Raw genomic sequence first — 17,925 nt, forward strand, 5'->3', positions numbered from 1 at the left:
TTTGCTAATAAATTTGTTCTTAGTACCCGCACTCATGCGGTAAGAAGTAAAACTGCGTATAACCCCCGACAACTTCTAACAACATTTACAATCACCTTTATTAAAGAGCTTAAGTTTCTCGACTCAGACATTATGGCTTTTTTCTCAGCCCCAAGTGCTTGTACCATAGCGCAACATCTGCGGCTATATAGAAACGCCAGTATTGTTCACATCTCGTAAACTTTTAATGGCCCTAAAAAAGATATCCATAATAAGGTGCTGCGTTCTGGAGTGTGTCCAATTATGTGTATAACACCGAGTCCAAGATCAAAACTAATGTAAAGTCCTTAAGAAGGTCACAGCCACCACTTCGTCACAGACGACAGTTTTATGGCATTGTTTTAATGAACAGTGAATTTTGTATTGGCCTGTAGTCTTTCTGTCTACTTACTTTTTTTTGCATGAGAACAAAAACATATTATAGCAGTGAAGGCTGTCAGAACTTCGCAGCTGACTGCGCATTCGCAAACTAAGTCCAAATTGCTCGGCTGATTCACCAGAGTTCGTGTCTGTCGCCTTTTCTTCGCGTCGTTAAATATTTTCAAAATTACTGGCCCAGCACCTCAGCCTTCAGCGGCACGAGTGAAGTAACAACTTTCGAGAAACTTCGTGTTGCACGAAAAAGTACGCATGTCCGCAGCAGTCAGCAAGGGGGTAGGATGCCGTGCTCATTTCTCTGCACGCTTTCCGCAGAGGCCTCGAAGTGTCGTTGCATCGGAGGAGAGTGTGTTCGCGTGTCGTTCATAAACCCCGCGCCTTCTCCGTCCACAGAGCCCAAGCACGACACCCCGACGGCGTCAACTGCCTCGGGGACAATATCGGCTCCCTCGTCGACGAAACGCCACTGCTCCAATTCAGTGTGCTTCCAGGTGTCTTCCATGAACGAAAGTGCTGCCAAACGACTCTGCAAGCGGCATCCGCTCGCCCTCATCACATATCCTTTTATGAACGTGGCAGTTTGAGTTCTGCTCACACGTGAATGACAGGGCAGAGAAAGTTCGCTTCGCTGAACTGAAGTTTCGTTCATGCTAACGACGAGAAATTCTTGAATTAAACGTTTATTCACAAAGCGCAAACGGAGTTGAGACGACTGAATTAAACAAAGAGAAATCGCCGCCTCCTAGTGAGCATCTTTGGACACTTGATCTGTGCACACAATTTGCGCATGCCTGAAATAGTGCACGCCTTTAAGCGACAAGGCAAGGAGACGCTGCGGCACTTTATTTTTTTTCCCCGTATGCTCTATTTCAAGGGTACGCTTACTGCTGTCAGATATTTTGCACGTGAGACGTTAGTTAGGGCAGGGCCTGCTTTGGTTGGAAAAGCATTACTAATAAACGCGGGCACACGCCACATGCAACCTATAATCTAAAGCCGTCTTGTCCCTCTCAGAGATAGCTTTTCTTTGTGAAAATTTTGACACGCCACACATATTTCTTGACCAAAAACTGTAACTGTGTGGAGCCTTGCGCAGTTAGAAAGCGTAAATTCAGTTCTCCAGCAAAGAGCGCTCAGTTAAAACGAGTTAATACCTTTTCCATACTAAAGTCGCAAGAGCAATAGTAGGTAATGCATGCAACGTTGGTCCTTGCGGGTAGCTTCGGTCGGTAAAAAAGATCAGCGCGGAAACATGACTGGTCTATGAGAATGTGCCACGTGAGTGCTCCATTCTCATCGACTACTGATTCCACAGTCTTTCGCGCATTCGCCGAGTTCCCGGCTTCCGCTGTCCGTTTCCACACACGTGGCACGCTCGAGTACAGCGTCGTAGTCTCCACTCTTTAGCGGGCTGAGCCGGAATATATGGCGACCATTTTCCTTAAATTCTGTTCTGTCCTCATCGTCCGCCACGCCTACGGGCGCATTCTGGTTATAGCGGAGGCGTAGTGCCGCTTAGCCAACGACGAAAAGCAAAAGAATACGCGGGGTGTCATTAGAATAGAGTTAGAATGTAACTGAACTGAATTGGAACGGGATCGGCATAATACTGGAACAAAAGTTTAATATTGTTCCGGTCCTGCCCTTCCGCGTGAATGATTTGCGATTAGCCGATGTTCGCGTGACGGCCAATCACGACACACACTAATGCGGTAGCCACGGAGCCAGCCAGTCGCAAGAGTGTCCCGATGAGCGAGCCGCCTTGCGAGTAAGCCTTCGGATTAGCTAACCCTCGCTGTCGCAGCTGGCGCAACCCTAACTATCTGGAAGCCAAGGGTGCCCCTTTTTCCTTCGCTTTCCTTTCTTTTCTTTTTTTTTTTTTTTGCTTTAACAGAAAGCTGAGACTGATTGACAGTCCCGCGGGATGCTGTAAAAACCGACGTTAATATGAGTTCCGGGGCCGCCGCTGCGCCTTTTGAGATGGAATTCGGAATGAGCTGGTTATATGTCTGCTGGGATAGTGCATCACTTAATATCCTCTTTGTTTTTTCTTGCTGACAACGCCTCGTCTGACATCGTGTCAGTCGCGCCAGCTGTACGGTCGAAATAATTAATCGCCGAACGGAGTCGAGTGATAAATCATCATAGCCGCGGAAGGAGTATAAATGAATTCGCAGCGGCAGAGATCCTGCAGACAGCAACCATTTGTTTCTCTATTTGGCCACGATTCGATTACTTGGTGTTTCGCAACAGCAGACGCGTGTGTTCTGTTAATACTTTTTTTTAATTGAAGGTCTTTATTTCGATGATAAATGTCGGGCTGTAAGTATTTCTCTTGCAACCGTGTCGCCGTTGACTTTGACAGAGTGACTCGCAGATGAAAATCTCGGGCCATCTGGAAACAGCTGTCGTGTAGCCTTCGTGGGGCATAAAAGTTAAGCCCGCGGATTGAACCTGCTGATATGACTCCATGTCAGCAGGCATGACAGCCTTGCGAAAGGTGACGTATTTCTGGTAACTGTTCCTGCTGCCACGGCACTTTTCATTTTCTTTTCGTTCCCTCGCACTGAACACTGCGGGCGCGAAACAATTGTTGAAATCTTGTACTGCGCGCGTTCTTCACCCCTCGAGGTGGCTCAGCGGCTGTGGCGTACGGCTGCTGAACTCGCACACCGGCGCATACCTTTCTTTATTTATTCCTTCCTTTTGGGTGCCCAAACCACCGCCTCTGATGGATGGCTTAGAAGCTGTCATTTCTTGCATTGGGGCAGTGCACTGCGCGATGCCTCGTCTATCTGCCGTTCCCATCGTTCATGTTGTGCATCCTTGACGGCCTCCTGCACGCATTGCGAGAACCAACTGATGCGCACATATCCTGCCGGCATGAGAATAGACTCGTCCAACTTCAACCCGGTGACATTCTGGGCCTTCGGACTGCAAATGGTCGCCCTCAACTATCAGACCGAAGGTAAGTCGTGGATTGCCTTGGCAGCGGCCCATGGAGAAACCAGTTCGTCAAGCGCCGTAACGCCCTGTCATTTTTAGCATTTTTCTCGTTACCTTAACGAAGCGAGCCAATTAAGCTAGTCTGAAAAATGCTGCCAGCGTTTCACTACGGAGCCGACAAGGCCAAGTCTCTCTGCTCTGCTGTGTTTCAAAGACAGGGCTTGCGCATAAGCACGGCTGCATCTGCATGTGAACCACAGAAAGATGAGCAAACACAAGACCCAAGAGTCGTCATCGGATTCAGCTTTTTGTTTCTTCATAATCCAAAGCAGTCATGGCGCGCTCTATTAGTTAGGTGCGTTTCAGCTTCGCATCGCACTTGCTTTTCTAGATGTGGGAAATAAGCACCCTTTGTTGGGATCAGGCGTGGGTAAGGAGATGGTCAGCTTCAGTTTTCTGCAGCATCCTGGCGCTTCCACTGCCCACTTATGATTTAACAGGTAATCGGTCAGGACTTCATACTGTATAAGCAACGAGATACTCGAAGCCCTAGCTACGATATGTTTATTCTTGACGCTATCTGAACCCTGTATTTTGTTAGGGAATAAAACGTGTTTGATTCCCATATCGCTGCCACCCGTGCTTTCCAGTTGCTGGATAACCGCTGAGAAACACAGCCAACTTTTTCTTTCTCCTTCCAGCCAGCAAAGTTTAGGAAACAGCAGCCCCTGAGTTTTGTAGAGGCTTGATGCCAAACCGGGGCTTGATTCATAAAGCTGTTCGCGAGTTTGATTTGCGATCGGTCGTCGCTCATGCGCTGATCGTCTTCAACAGCCAATGAAACAAAAGCCAAGGATTCATCCAGCCATGAACCCAGCTTGCCTGCGAACGGCTTTCTAGATATAGCCCCAGATTCTTTTTAAATAGCGGGGGGAGGGTAGTTCAAAGCTTCTACTAAGCGCGGATTGTGCAGCGCCCTTTTCATGAGGGCTGCGATGGATGTGTAAGCCATATCTCGCTATCCTCTTTGTGTCGGTCTACCGGCCAGCCTCAATCTACTTTTGGATTGTCTACTTCCATTTTTCTTTTGATTCTCTGGGAGGGCGGAAGGACTGCGCCTTGGTGATAAGTTAAATCTACGTGTACTAAACTCCCCCTTGCCTTTTTTCTTCTTGTTTTCTGATTTGTATGCCAAGCGCTTTTCTCTCCCGCTGCAATTTAACCTTGCGCTTGGTCACCGCGCCACCTCGGTGTCTCGTGCAGATGCCGGCCTGCACATCAACACTGCCATGTTCGAGCAGAACGGCAGTTGCGGCTACGTGCTCAAGCCCAGCGCCATGTGGGACAAGAACAACATCATGCACGGCCAGTACAACCCGTGGGACAAGGAGTTCGACGGAATCCACCCCCTCAACCTTCATATCACTGTGAGCAAGCTCCTGGATCACCCTTATCCGTGGCCCGCCTGTGGCGCTTTCATCCAGCACGTCTTGTCCTATCCAGTCTCAGCATGCGTGCCGAGACGCTAGACGCATCTCTATTCCAGCATGCTGCAGGCGTAACTTTGTCATCAGCATTATCATCAGCCTGGTTACCTGTCCCAGCAAATCCTCTGACCTCACACTCCCACCTGAATCACTGCCGCCGCCGTAATTAACCCCATGTGAGGGTGCAAATGGTGCAGAGTCCTTCGTTTCTTTCTCTGCGCTCCCTTGACCGTGCTTCTCCCTTTCGGCTGCAGGTGATCTCCGGCCAGTACGTGTGTCAGAACACGTACGCCTGCAGCCCTCAGGTTGAGGTCGAAGTGGTGGGCGTGCCGCTTGACTGCAGCCGCCAGAAAACCAAGATTGTGCAGCGCAACTCGCTCAACCCCATCTGGCAGGACAGCTTCTGCTTCCGGGTACGCCTTCTTCCTATCCACCCTGCCGGCAGCGCGGCGAGGCGTTGCCTGCTTCGTTTGTGTGGACTACAGATTGTATTGTTTCCCGACGGGCCACGCGCCCGCGGCTTGGATCTTCGATCGGTTTCGGCGATGGCTCCACGTTACTGCCGATATGCTTGTGGGCCTTAAATCTACGGGGCGTGCTTCCAAGCTTCCCAGCCGCTATTGCACTTTCTCTCCCACTTCCCCCCCCCCCCCCCTATTGCAGAGTAGCAGGCTAAAGCAGTTTACCTCGGACCTTTACTTTAATTAAATTTGTCCTCGCTATATCTACCAATAATTTCGGGTGGTGATGAAAGGGTGAAGAAATGTAAGGCGCAGTAACTGTCTCACTCTGGGCTGACACCTGAAGTGTGCCATGAGGCATGTGGAAAGGAGGAAAAAAGGAGGAGAGAGAGAGAAGCATAGCAAACACTACTGACGAGAGTGTGAGGGGGGGGGGGGGTGCATCTTTTTAACGCCATGCGGGAGGAATGCAAATGACGGGAAATGTTTGTGCCGTTCGGCCGCCAATAGTCGCTCTAAAGTGCTGGATTGAGTTTTTGCAGCAGTATGTGGTTGACTTTTCGGCGCACATGACAGCACGATCTTATCTCCCTCCGCCTAAGGCCGCATTCTATCAAAGCTGTGGCGCGCGTTGTCTGAAACTGTCGCAGTTAACATCCATTCGCGAATGTCTGGCGATCGAGGTGTCGCTAACTGGCTTCACTTATAAGGGAATGTACAATGCGCACGATGGCACAATGCTGACAGTGTCAACGTACAGCGGCAATCTACAATGTCCGGATACAAATATCAATATACGATACGCTCTACGGCATGTGAACCCTGCCTAACAAAACATGCTGTAGCTAAGTTTCTTTTCTCGCGGTTTTGCCCGACTTAGAACAATTTGAATACGGAAGAGTAATTTTTATGCTGGCAATTTTCTCAACTAACTTGTACTTTTCTGTTCAATTCTTTTTTATTTCAGATCGCTTTTGCAGAATTGGCATTTCTACGCTTCTCTGTTTTAGATGTGATGACCAATCACATACTTTCTCAAAGAGTTATTCCCGTCAAGAGCCTGAAGCAAGGTAAGTGTACTCCACAAACCCGCCATCCCTCGCAGTCTGTTTTGTTGCGGCCAGGGCCAAAAAGGCATCGGTTTTCACGCCAACGTACCCCGCACCTGCCATCTCATATCACTCACGGGCAACACGCACCAGCACGAGCTGCGGTGAGAATAAACCGCCTCTCGGCAAGGGCGAAACATACAAGGGGTATCACGGACAATCGAGACACGAAGAAAGTCAAGTTTCGAAAAGTCTTGATAGGTGTCAGATAGGTATCTAAATTAAGGTGCATCTTAAGACATAAAACAGTGGCATTCGTGTCAATCGCTAATATACGCCATTGAGAAAATGTGTCCAGGTCACACATGGTTTGCTATTCAGCCGCGTAGTGGGTCGCTTGCGGTGCCTTTGAAGATCTAAATGCCTGTATGGCGAGAACCCTCGTCACTTTTCAAGGCCTCTTGTTCTTTGGAGTTGCCACAAATGCTCCACATGCAGCATGCCGCTACTAGACTGAGAACTAAGCAGAGACGCTACGTAGCCTGCTTATTTGAGCGCGTCTTGGCTTGCTTCAAAAAAGTGCGCGCTTTCTCCTTGCCGCTATGTGGTTGACAGTGTTGCCACAACCTACGGATTTTTATTGTTAGTATTTTAGCACGTGTTTTGGATGTGAAGGCAATAAGCAGAAGGTGCAGCACGTCTGTTGTCTTTGGCACGTCATTGCTGGAAAAAAAAAAAGAAAAACGTTTGGCCCTTAGCACTGCCAAAGGCTCGCTGGCGTGAGCTGCAAAGCGAGGCGAGGGGAGTGGGGATAGAATGGAGACGCGGCAGCGTTCTGACCGGGCGGCTGCTGCGTGGTGCCGTTGCAGGTTACAGGCACGTGCGCTTGCGTAGCCCTCAGAACCAGCCGCTTCCCCTGTCGTCGCTGTTCGTGTACTCCGAGTTCGAGGAAGAAGGACTGGAAGTGGTCCAGCAGAACGGAGACCTGCTCGAAGGCGCCATCCCCAAGAAGGCCAAGGGAAAGGCCAAGGAACTCTCCACGGCGGAAAGCGTTCGCTACGACGGCAGAGACGTAAGTACTGCGGCACGGCGATACCACGCGTGCGCAGACAGGCCCCGTCATTTCATCCGGGGCGGTGGAGGTCAGCGTGACCTGAGGGCACGAAAACAACAATTGTGGGGATGGGGAGGACGCCAGCGTTAAGCACCAGCTGCTGAACCGGACACGGGCCATCGTGCGAAGCTCATGTCGTCCAGACTACCTTTTTTGCTGACTTGCTATACCGATCTACTCCAGTGGTGAGGTAACAGCTCCATACCTACGGCCTCGTTCTGTCCACTCGGTGTTTGCCGCAGTGGATTCGCACAAAACTCCTTTCGGAGCGGCGCCTAGCGAACACGTCGTATTTCGCGCACTCTTTTCCAGGGCATCTCTATTAGCAAGCTTTGCCCGGGCGCAGAGTTGAAAATAAGACGTCGTTTTTATATCCGAGGGCCTTTGCGTCACAATATCAACTCGCCTGCACTGTTTTCTTATTCCTTGTAGCTGCCCGCGCCAACACATACAGTGTTGATCTTAATATGCTCAGTTTAGATTTAGATGGTGTGCCGGCAAGAAAGACCGGGCATCAGTCAATGCAAGCGCGAAGGCACGTTCTGTATCCTACATTCCTATCTTCTTTTTTAAGCATTCCGTGGCAGTAATAAGAAAGCAGTAGCACCGCTAGGAGCCCCACAGTGGGTATATACCTCACCCATCTAGCACTCGAAAACAGATTCGAAGAGGTAAGTAAGCCATACTTTAGCTGCTAAGTGCGATCTCAATCACGCCGATACGACCACGGACCGGTGGCTGACGCCCAGCCTCGTTTTCCCCTTCTGCATTCCCCTTATCAAAGCAGGCTGCAGTTGCGCCAGAAGCAACATCGAGAGAAGGGCGGAAGCTGCCGCGATGAGAGGAGCCTGTAACCGTGCCTATCTGCAGGCCTCTCACGCTGCCCAGCTCGTTTGCTCGTTTCCGCTGCCGACGCTGGTGATAAGAATTCTATATGCAGTCGCTTGCCACGCAGTAATTTGAAAAAAAAAAAAAAAGTAACTGACGCGTTTGCAAGTTTGCTTTTTGCGTTCTGTACGCGAGTGGAACGACGGTAGCTGGGATGGCGGCGTGATGTTGACGATGCTCGCCTATGGAGTCGTGCGTGAACTTCAATGATAACGCCGGACCTGAGCTGCTCTTTTCGCGGTTGTGGCGCGTGCCTTGCGTTATAAACCGAATTGAGAGCCGGAGAAGCAATTTCAACGCTGCGCAATATGTTCCTGCGGCGAAGTTAAGTGGTTTGGGGGTAACCTAATTTTGTTTTTGTTTCTCAATAACGTCTAAATTTAAACTTGACTTGTAAAGTGAGGGAAGCGAACTGGCTTGAGTAACGGTAGAACCAACCTGGTGGAAAAGAGTTGCACTACTTCGTTTACTGAATCGAGTGGAACTGCGGCAGGCATACCTTACACGAAACACATTACCAAATTAGCATGTTTCCTGTGCTTTATGACGCGGTATGCGACCACACAGCGCCCCGGCCGCCGTCCTTGGTCTACGTATACTACACGATCTAGATTTGCCCTAAATTCACCTTTTCTATAGCGAACATGCAGGCGCACACACTACACATAATAAGACAGGACACCCGCTAGTAAGTCATTACCATCTGGCCTAGCCTAATGCGCTGACTGATTTTCCCGCCAGCGCAACGCCGACGGCTGCCGGCGCGGAGTGGGCCATATAAGGAATCTCCAGGCGCCGTTGGCGGATATCTCTATACTAGGGTCCTCAAATAGCTCGTGTATCGCCTAACCTTACAGCATTGAACATGAATCCTCTACCACTTGATTTCTTTCCTCGTGTGCTTTCCAATTATTTCCGACATAGACTCTAAACACGAATTAGCCTATATGGGAGCAAAAAATAAGCATGCTGTCCTCTAACGCACTCATCTGTAGAAACAGGGTATGCTGACCAAGTCCGGGGGTAGATTTTGATCACTAAACGCATGGAATTCTTACTGTTTGCAGAGGACGCATATTCCTACCGCAAATTAGAGTAATTTGATGCTGTTAGCAATGGGAAGAGACTTTTAAACGCGGCATCGGAATTATTGAGGTTAGCAGATCATTTAAGTCCTTCATAGCTGATAGAAATTCGGATGTTTTGAAGAGGGAATTTATTTCCCTTGCCAACCTAAGCATTCCGTATTTTTAGTGATGAAAATCTACCCCAGGGCATGTGCAGAATAGCCTGCCTCTGTAAGAGTGCTCTAGAGGACGGCTTACTCTCTATTTTACTCCCGTATGGGCTAATTCGTGTTTAGAGTGTACCAAGACCCCGATAGATTTAGTTGCGCACAAAAACTGCGAACGATTTTGATGTAGCGACGGACAAAAAATGAGACGCAGCCGTTTGAGACATGCCGGCCTAAAACTTCAAGCTTTCGTGCTATTATCTCGTCTTTTTTAATATATTACGCGAAACTGAAGGGGAGGTCCTGTAACGACCACAGTTCCGTAATCCTAGCCCGCTTGAATCTTGTATGGTGAAAGAGCGCTGCTTACAGTGCCATGGCTGGCTCTTTACCTGCGATTGGCTGGTTCCTGAATCGGAGACATGTCATGCTTAACTATTTAATTGACCATTAACCTACAATATACACGTGACCTCAAAGCAGCGCACGATAATGCAAAGGTTGCGTTAGCAGGCTGCACTCACTGCATTTGTGCCGAGCTGTCATTCACCCAGCATCAGAGGACACGACTGCAGGTTTAACATTACGTTGCATTATAATGCTGTATGCTGAGCACTAGCCGGCTTGGAATTATGGGGGTTATAATGTTGCTATGCGCGGAAACGCCATTCATTCGGAAGCGCAGTGCATTTCGGAAGTGCAGCGCATTAGATTCGCTCGTGATACTTGCGCTGCAGAGCGTTCTTTCACTCGTTCATCTTTCGAACTTATAAATGGTAGACTTCTGCAGGCATAGCTTGGCCGTTTTATCGGCAGGGTGCTGCTATTTCTAAAGCGACAATGCTGCGGCAACGACGCCACTAACTGCCCTTATCCCTATCGAATAACGCCGTTCTCAATTCCAAAATGCTTGGCACCCATTAAAGCAGTGTACCGAAGACTTCTTTAGCATAGCCATGTCAATTACTTTCGCAGCTTGCCCGTCGCCGTCTTCCTCAGCGTGCATTCACAAAATCAGAAAGCTAGTGTGTTTTATAGAATGAACACTTTATTCGCACGTACTACGCAGAGCTCGAAGAGAAATATTAGTATAGCGGCTGTGAGTGGCTAGACTTTTTTTCCTCCACTGGCTGGGAATTGTGCACGCACAGTCTCACGTACAGTCGCGATCTGTGTTGACACTGAGGCTCACTATAATTAGCTGCTTATCGTTATCGATGACCCGGGTAGTTCAGGCACCAGTTCCGAAATGCCTGCTACTGTGCAGGCATCTGATGCGATAATGCGTCGGTTTGTTGACAACCGAGAACGTGGTTTGGGCTTGAGTAAGTATTGCTTCGAATGGCTGAGGGACAGCGTCAAGTTTCAGTTTGGGAAGCTCGCACCGCAACGACGCAACGTCCCCATTGACTGCGAACACGCTGTGCTGAACGATGTCTGTGTGAATCGAAATGCTTCTCACAAACGTGTCCAATCGAAAGAGAAGCCAACAACTTCTTGTCACGGCACGGCATATGTCCACTTCCCTCGCAGTTAGGCGTCAGTTTGGAAACGAAAAAGTGAGGTCTTTTCGTCGTTGCTCGTGTAGCCGCCGCGGCAGCCTGTCTCACAAGGTGAAGGAGTCGTTCACAGACAGCACTTACTGGTTCACAAAAGCACACACATTCATTTACTTCAATAATCCGCCTGATAAAATGCCAGTACAATAAAAAGGCATACCGCAAACCACTGTTTTCTACTCAGTTAAACAGTCTCCCGCTCCGCTGCGCGCCAAAACGTGCTCCTCGGTTGACGCCAGCGCCGCCGTGCTGGTGTTTTGGGCAGCGCAGCAAGCTCTCCCATAGAGTTGGGGGAAGTTTCACAATCATAAAGCAGTATTGAAGGACTTTTCTAATGTTGAAGTCAGGTTACGATAAATTGAGTGAAATGATGAAGCGGTAAGCACATTTCACCATCTGAACACCGGACGCGTTAATCGGGACGGTAAAAAACAAATTGCCACACACTGTGTTGCTCGTCGTCGCGCAAAGGTGACCTCTTGCCGCATCCTTCTCTCCCAGAACCTCGTCGCCGGCAGTCAAGGTCTCAAGCGACGGATGTTTTTCCTGGTGGTACACGGCGTAATGCCCGACGAGCCGAAAACGATACTGAAGATAACAGAGGACACCACCTCGCGAGAAGTCATTGCTCAAGTAAGTATGCGCTTCTCGCGAAGGCTTCGCAGGGTGACATAGCGTGGAATGAACGGTTTCTGGAATTTGAACTAAACTTAATTAGCAGACGTAACTTAATGTTTGTAATATGCTAAATAAAAAAGTGTCTATCCAGAGGTTTTAACTTGCACTGTGGAGGGCCGCGGCACTCTGTTAGTGTGTTTTAGTTTAGTGCAGGTATATGCGCTTCGCATATTTTACTATAGGCCGAGGATACTGCTAAATGACAGTTTCGTGACGAGACGGATGAGAAACAGGCGTCAAGTGCCTCTGCCAGCAGCCGAGTCGTCTACATTTCTTCTTATAATTTCGTCCGCAAGTGTTTTCTGACTCGTATGGGCCAAAAACTTCGTCAAGCTTCTGTGGTCGACGCTCTTTCCGAACACCACACAACTTAATATAGCAGCAGCCTACACCTTGACATGACGGTACTTTCACCCCTGGGCCTTCATCCACAAATCACGGAATAGTGAGAACACGGCAGCAATAAAAAAAAAAGGAGCAGAAAGGATGTCGGAAAGCATTTCCTTTCTTTATTTGCTTCGAATACGGCGTGTGGTACACGAAAAACACTTTAACATACACTTCCAAATTCATTTCAATAAGTACAGTTGACATCGTCTCTTCAGATGATCTAACAAGGTTCAAATTAGCGGCGCACCACTGAAATCAGACCGACGCAGGCAACACCCGAACCCACGTCTGGAGAACTCCTTACCCACCGTGCGTCACCTACAGGAATGCGAGAGCGCAGGATGAAGAAAACACCAACGAGGCGTGCCTGGGGAATAAGCTTGCTGAGCGCATGCGCAGCTCTACGCGGTTTCGGGGCTGAGAGCGTTGCGATGGCCGCGCTGGTGGGGCGGGCTGTGACTGCTCAAAGCGCAAATTTCAATTCCTGGCCAAGGCGACCGCATTTCGGTGGAACGCGAAGGCGCCCCTCGACTCAGGCTTGATTAGGCGGGATTAATTAGGCGTCGCTCATAATCCGGGGTGTATATGCAGCCTTGACAGGTACAAGTGGGTTAATCTTTGAAGACACTGCTGCATATCACGCACGCCGTGTCGTTCTCTCCGGCTGCAGGCGCTCCAGAAGGCCAACAAGCCGAACGACAGTCTCGACGACTACGTCCTCATGGAGGAGACGCAGAAAAATTGGGACAGAATCACCCAGGAAAAAAGTACCACGCAGAGAATCCTAGACCCTGACGAATGCCCGCTGCTGTCCCAGACTACCGGGGCCAACACGGAGAGCCGTTTCATACTCAAGAAACTGGCCGATGTGAGTGTTTCCCTCTTCCTTTCTTATGCTTGCATTTCCAGAACAGGTACGCCCAGTAGAATGTCGCTACGTTCGTCCAAGCACTCGCCAAAGAGGTGCACGTTCAGCAACCACTGCCATCCACGCCGAGAATCCCAACTTGCAAGTCATGAGGAACGCGCCACCCTTGAGTCAGGAAAGTTTCGTCGAGACATTCTCAGGGGCCACCTGTATATGAAACATCGGTACTATGCTTGACAAGGAACAGTCGGGCGAGCACTGAACCGTCTTTGGGCTAGTTGGTACTGCATTGTTGGTTCCGGCAGCGCACAAGACAAGGGCTATTAGTAGTGGAGACGCATACAGCACTGACTTGCTACTAAACTTTATTCAGAAGGCTGAATCGTGCATAAGGAGCATGTGATGCATGTGATGCATGTGATGCATGTGATGCAGTTCAAGTCAAACGTCAAAAGACACGTGCCGAACAAAAACAAGATTAAATGTAAAACTCCAGTAGTCCATCTCCACTTCTGTCCGTCCTTGTCCTTGTACACTGCCAGAACCAACAGAGTATTGAAGAAAATAAAAGAGTCGATGAATAAACTGCAGTGTCTCGCATGGAGTGGTTATAACGAAGAGTAAACATAGCAGTAGGCATCACCACTGAATAACGAAATGTTGTGTTCGCGCATCGTGGTATACATACTTCAGCTGTAGTTTTCTCTCGTGGACGCTTCTGGTTGGACTTCGCACGCAGAAAGCCGAGAGGAGAGCTCGTGGCGCTCCTTATGATTGCGAGTTTTTCGCACACTACAGTTCTGGTGCCTGTCCTTCGCGGAAGGAAACCCCTCTCCAGAGTCTGTTTTGCACTTCCTTTAACGATTACACTAACAAGGTAGAGCGCATGCAATTCACCAGTTCATTGAGAGTACAGGGTGTTTCACGTAACTTGAACCAAGGATTTTAAAAAAGCGGTAAACCGCAGCCCCGCTGAAACCAACGATACATTGTTCGCCATCATGTGGCGCTCCTCAGAATATTTTTTGTATTCCGCTTAACTAGTTAATTAACTAAGATGAATTATGCAAATTTTCAAATATTCATTTTAGTGCCAAGACCGTTACGTTAGGTTGTAGAGCAGGTTTATAAACAACCGATCCAGTTTATTGTAGCATCGTATCTCCTACGGGGTCCTTTTTTCCGGCATCTAAAGAAAGCCCACGAAATATGAAAAAATACCACGTGACTCTTAGCAGCGGCTTGACAGTGCGTCAACACTTTCCGCAGCGGCGCGGCGGCCGTTCACTTCGCCACGGTCAGCGGGCACGCTCCGTTTGCTCTAAGCGCCGTTGACAGCGCTGCAATTTGGTAGCGCATCAGCGTAGTCACGTGGTATTTTTTCATATTTCGTGGGCTTTCTTTAGATGCCGGAAAAAAGGACCCCGTAGGAGATACGATGCTACAATAAACTGGATCGGTTGTTTATAAACCTGCTCTACAACCTAACGTAACGGTCTTGGCACTAAAATGAATATTTGAAAATTTGCATAATTCATCTTAGTTAATTAACTAATTAAGCGCAATAAAAATATTCTGAGGAGCGCCACATGATAGCAAACAATGTATCGTTGGTTTCAGCGGGCTGCGGTTTACCGCTTTTTTTTAAATCATTGGTTCAAGTTACGTGAAACACCCTGTATACAGCTGGCTCGCCGTGGTGCTCTGTGTATGTGCTAAAAACAATAAGCAACAGTGGAGCAGCCTCCAAAGCTCTCGGAGTGTCTAGTGGCCGGATGAGAAAAGAAACCTTCAGCTTAAATGCTGTGGCATCAAAAGTATAAAACTACACCCCGCATCTACAACTGCACTCTTGGCAACGAAACGATTTTTTTTTTTCGTATCCTTTTCCTTGCATCTACTCGCCCTGCTGCGCTCTAAGCACGCTCTTGCTTGGCTGATAACAATCTCCCGCCCACCAGTGTGTTGATGGCAGGACAGCGGCGTTTTCATCCTAACCACAAGTATAACAGCCAGTGCCGGATTTTAGCTCAAGCTATAGCCTATGCTGAAGCGTAAATGTATTACTTAATATAGGAGTGGCGTACATCAACGTGTTCCTGCACGTCGGCCACCACATGAGACCTTGGCATCTGCACTGATGCATCTGGAAGGCTTTGGCTATGAGACAGCCGAGTGCCACTCTTTCAAGGCCGAACGTTCAGGGTGTGCGAACGTGCGGTTACGTGCACCTCCTCTTAGCGCGTAAATGAATGCGTGGTCTGCTAAAGGGATATACGATATGTGAAGTACACGCTAGCGCTCAGCCCTTCGGTGTATACTCTTTCAGCTTCCTTAAAGGGTCCCTGGCCTCTAACCCAAAGCAGCCGCTTTTCAGTCTTTGAGGTTATCCTGTCAGCACCGCTACAGCTTGCTGGAAGCTGCAGGGCCACACCCCAAGTTTTGCTCATGCAAGATTCTTTATGCGCTACCAGTTAGTTGTATGACGTCATGCCCGTCTTCTTCGTCGTTTTCAGCGATGCAGTCGTAAACTCTCTCCGCTCTGACCACGTAATGGGAAGCTATCGGCAGCAATGATGTTTTACTTTCCCAATGCCAGTTGCGGCTGGCTCGTGTACTGAGAGAGAGACTGCACGCTTGGCGCGCACCCTGCAGGACCCGAGCACGCGCGCCTGGATGACGACCATCAAATCGTCGAGCAACAAGGAGCGCCGGAAAGCGGAGTCCGGCGCGAGCGGCGGCCTCTCAGAGTGGAGCGACGGCGAGGAGACCTACTTGGTCTGCGTCTACAACGTGTCCGCCGACCAGCCGTACGCGATTCTGAAGGCTCCCATAAGCAGCACTGCTCAGGATATTATTGCTCAGGTGCGCATCCGGCTCGAGGGAGCCGTTTCGTCTCGCGCGTTGAAAGTTGTTTTCTGGCGCAGACATATTTCGTCCTCACTCCGTTATACCCCTTGGCCATGGGGGCATGGGGAATTACTAGATGAGTAAGTTAATTGACTTCCGTCGTGAATAACTCACTTAAAACTTTACAATCATTATTTCTTCTCACATCTCAATCTCAAAACACCTCAATCACATCTCAAAACACCACTTAGCCGTCCTCCCGATTAAGCCGTTCTCATCCCAGGGCCACAGCAATACTCTTGCACTAAACCTTCTTTTTTCCCTCGCGCAGTATCGTTCTTCCACGCTTTTCCGGGGCAGTAGCCTCATGCGCAACCTTTTATTATTATTATTATTTAAAAAATTGACGGACGATTTAGCGTGCTTAGGCCAAATCCGAATTAGGTGCGCTCGCACTTCTCTTTTCACTTCGGTTTCGGTTCGAAGTTCGGTTTAAAAAGACAATGCGATAGTGGTGTGTTCTGGATCTATTGTGCACGGATGGAAGTTGATGGAGACGACAACGTCCAAAGCAGAGCGCGAGAGACCGGCGCGGGACGCTCTGGTGCTGCGATGACGTAGTGGTCAATACAGTGGCCAGCGAAGCTCGTCTAATCGCGCCGCTGCGCGTTCGAAATCCACTCGCGGCCATAGAGTGTTTTGCCGGAAAAGTGTTTCGCGAAGTTGGCCATAAAGTCTGGTTGCAGGTGGGCCACCTGCCAGAGGCTTCGGACAAACACTGGCGAAATCTGAGATTAGGGGTTTTGTGCTGGCGCTCTAAAAGATAACATTTTGCGTTTGGGTACATTTGAGCTCTCAACGCCGACGATGTGAGACACCCGTTGTCGGCTTCAAGAGTGGACGCGGCTCTGACCACCGCCGGGCGCTGAACTCGCAGGCTCTGGTGAAGGCTCGGCGCGCGGAGGACCCGATCAACTTCGTGCTCGTGGAGCAGATGGAGTACCCGTCCCCGCTGACCGAGAGCGCCCCGGCGGCCGGCTCGTCGGTGCGACGCCGGGGCCTCAGCCGCGGCCGACGCACCCTCTTCGACGACGAGAACGTCTACGAGGTGCAGGCCCAGTGGAAGGCCCGAGGCTGGTTCGAACTGAGGGAGCGAAACGAGGCGAGTGCCGCTGCCTAGGCGCTGCTCGCGCCCTCCAGCGCCGCACCTGACGGCGACGTACTATACGCGCCATTTTGTCGCCAGCCCCTCTCGCAACCCGCAAGTCCACGAGCCACCTTCCTTGTTCCCACTGCAGCTTACCAACGCGGGAGGCTCGCAGCAGCCGCAGAAGAAAAACTCCAGTAGAAGCTTTCGTTGAAATTCCAGTTGCTGTACAGTAGCTGTGTAAATGATTTTTACTATTATTATTATTGGTCGGCTCCCATACAAGAGCAGTGCTTCCCATCTTTCGAACTAAGCTGATAGAAGTCTAAGATAACGCGTCTTTTATCTTTTGTTTCCTCGACGAAAATTTCCCGCACCAGCTGTGCCAGCGATAAGTTCTATACAGAGCTTGCAGCGTTGCCCGCCTACACAGCATCCTCACAGCTTGTTAATCTCCGATGTAGGCTCATGAGCGCATGGAGAGGTGGCGTAAGGGGTGCTTTTTATACCGCGTGCCCAGTAAACAACGACGATTATTATGATGATGCTTAATTTCCGACTGAAAAAAGCCATAAAACGCTGCGCAAGCAGCTGTGTTTTTCTGCCGCTGCTCCCTGCACGCTGAGAAAAAGAAAATTCTCACTTTGTCATTGAACAGCATTCTGCAAGCGCAGTTATAACCGTCACTGTACGTATAATTGCGTTGGGCACAATGTACGCATGCAAAGACGCTTAGCCCCAGTGAATATAGCTGGGGAACTATAGGGGCCCTTTCATAGGTTCTCACGGAGCGTCCGTCCAGCACGACTTGAAATAACATGCTGCTTCTGATAAATG

General features: G+C 49.5%; 1 protein-coding gene across 1 annotated transcript in view; it reads left to right on the forward strand.

Annotated features, from left to right (window-relative positions):
• LOC149349731 (uncharacterized) overlaps window positions 1–17,925 on the forward strand; it is a 555,241-nt gene that overhangs the window by 531,894 nt on the left and 5,422 nt on the right. Inside the window, exons 38-47 of the mRNA XM_089578770.1 lie at window positions 811–970; window positions 3,258–3,385; window positions 4,627–4,790; window positions 5,105–5,263; window positions 6,279–6,381; window positions 7,230–7,432; window positions 11,657–11,788; window positions 12,894–13,091; window positions 15,747–15,956; window positions 16,879–17,103. Of these exons, the coding sequence (XP_089434896.1) occupies window positions 811–970; window positions 3,258–3,385; window positions 4,627–4,790; window positions 5,105–5,263; window positions 6,279–6,381; window positions 7,230–7,432; window positions 11,657–11,788; window positions 12,894–13,091; window positions 15,747–15,956; window positions 16,879–17,103 (1,682 nt within the window). The remainder of the gene's footprint in view (window positions 1–810; window positions 971–3,257; window positions 3,386–4,626; window positions 4,791–5,104; window positions 5,264–6,278; window positions 6,382–7,229; window positions 7,433–11,656; window positions 11,789–12,893; window positions 13,092–15,746; window positions 15,957–16,878; window positions 17,104–17,925) is intronic.

This window comes from Amblyomma mixtum, chromosome 3 (assembly GCF_055824585.1).
Source record: "Amblyomma mixtum isolate Tamu chromosome 3, ASM5582458v1, whole genome shotgun sequence".
NCBI lineage: Eukaryota > Metazoa > Arthropoda > Arachnida > Ixodida > Ixodidae > Amblyomma > Amblyomma mixtum.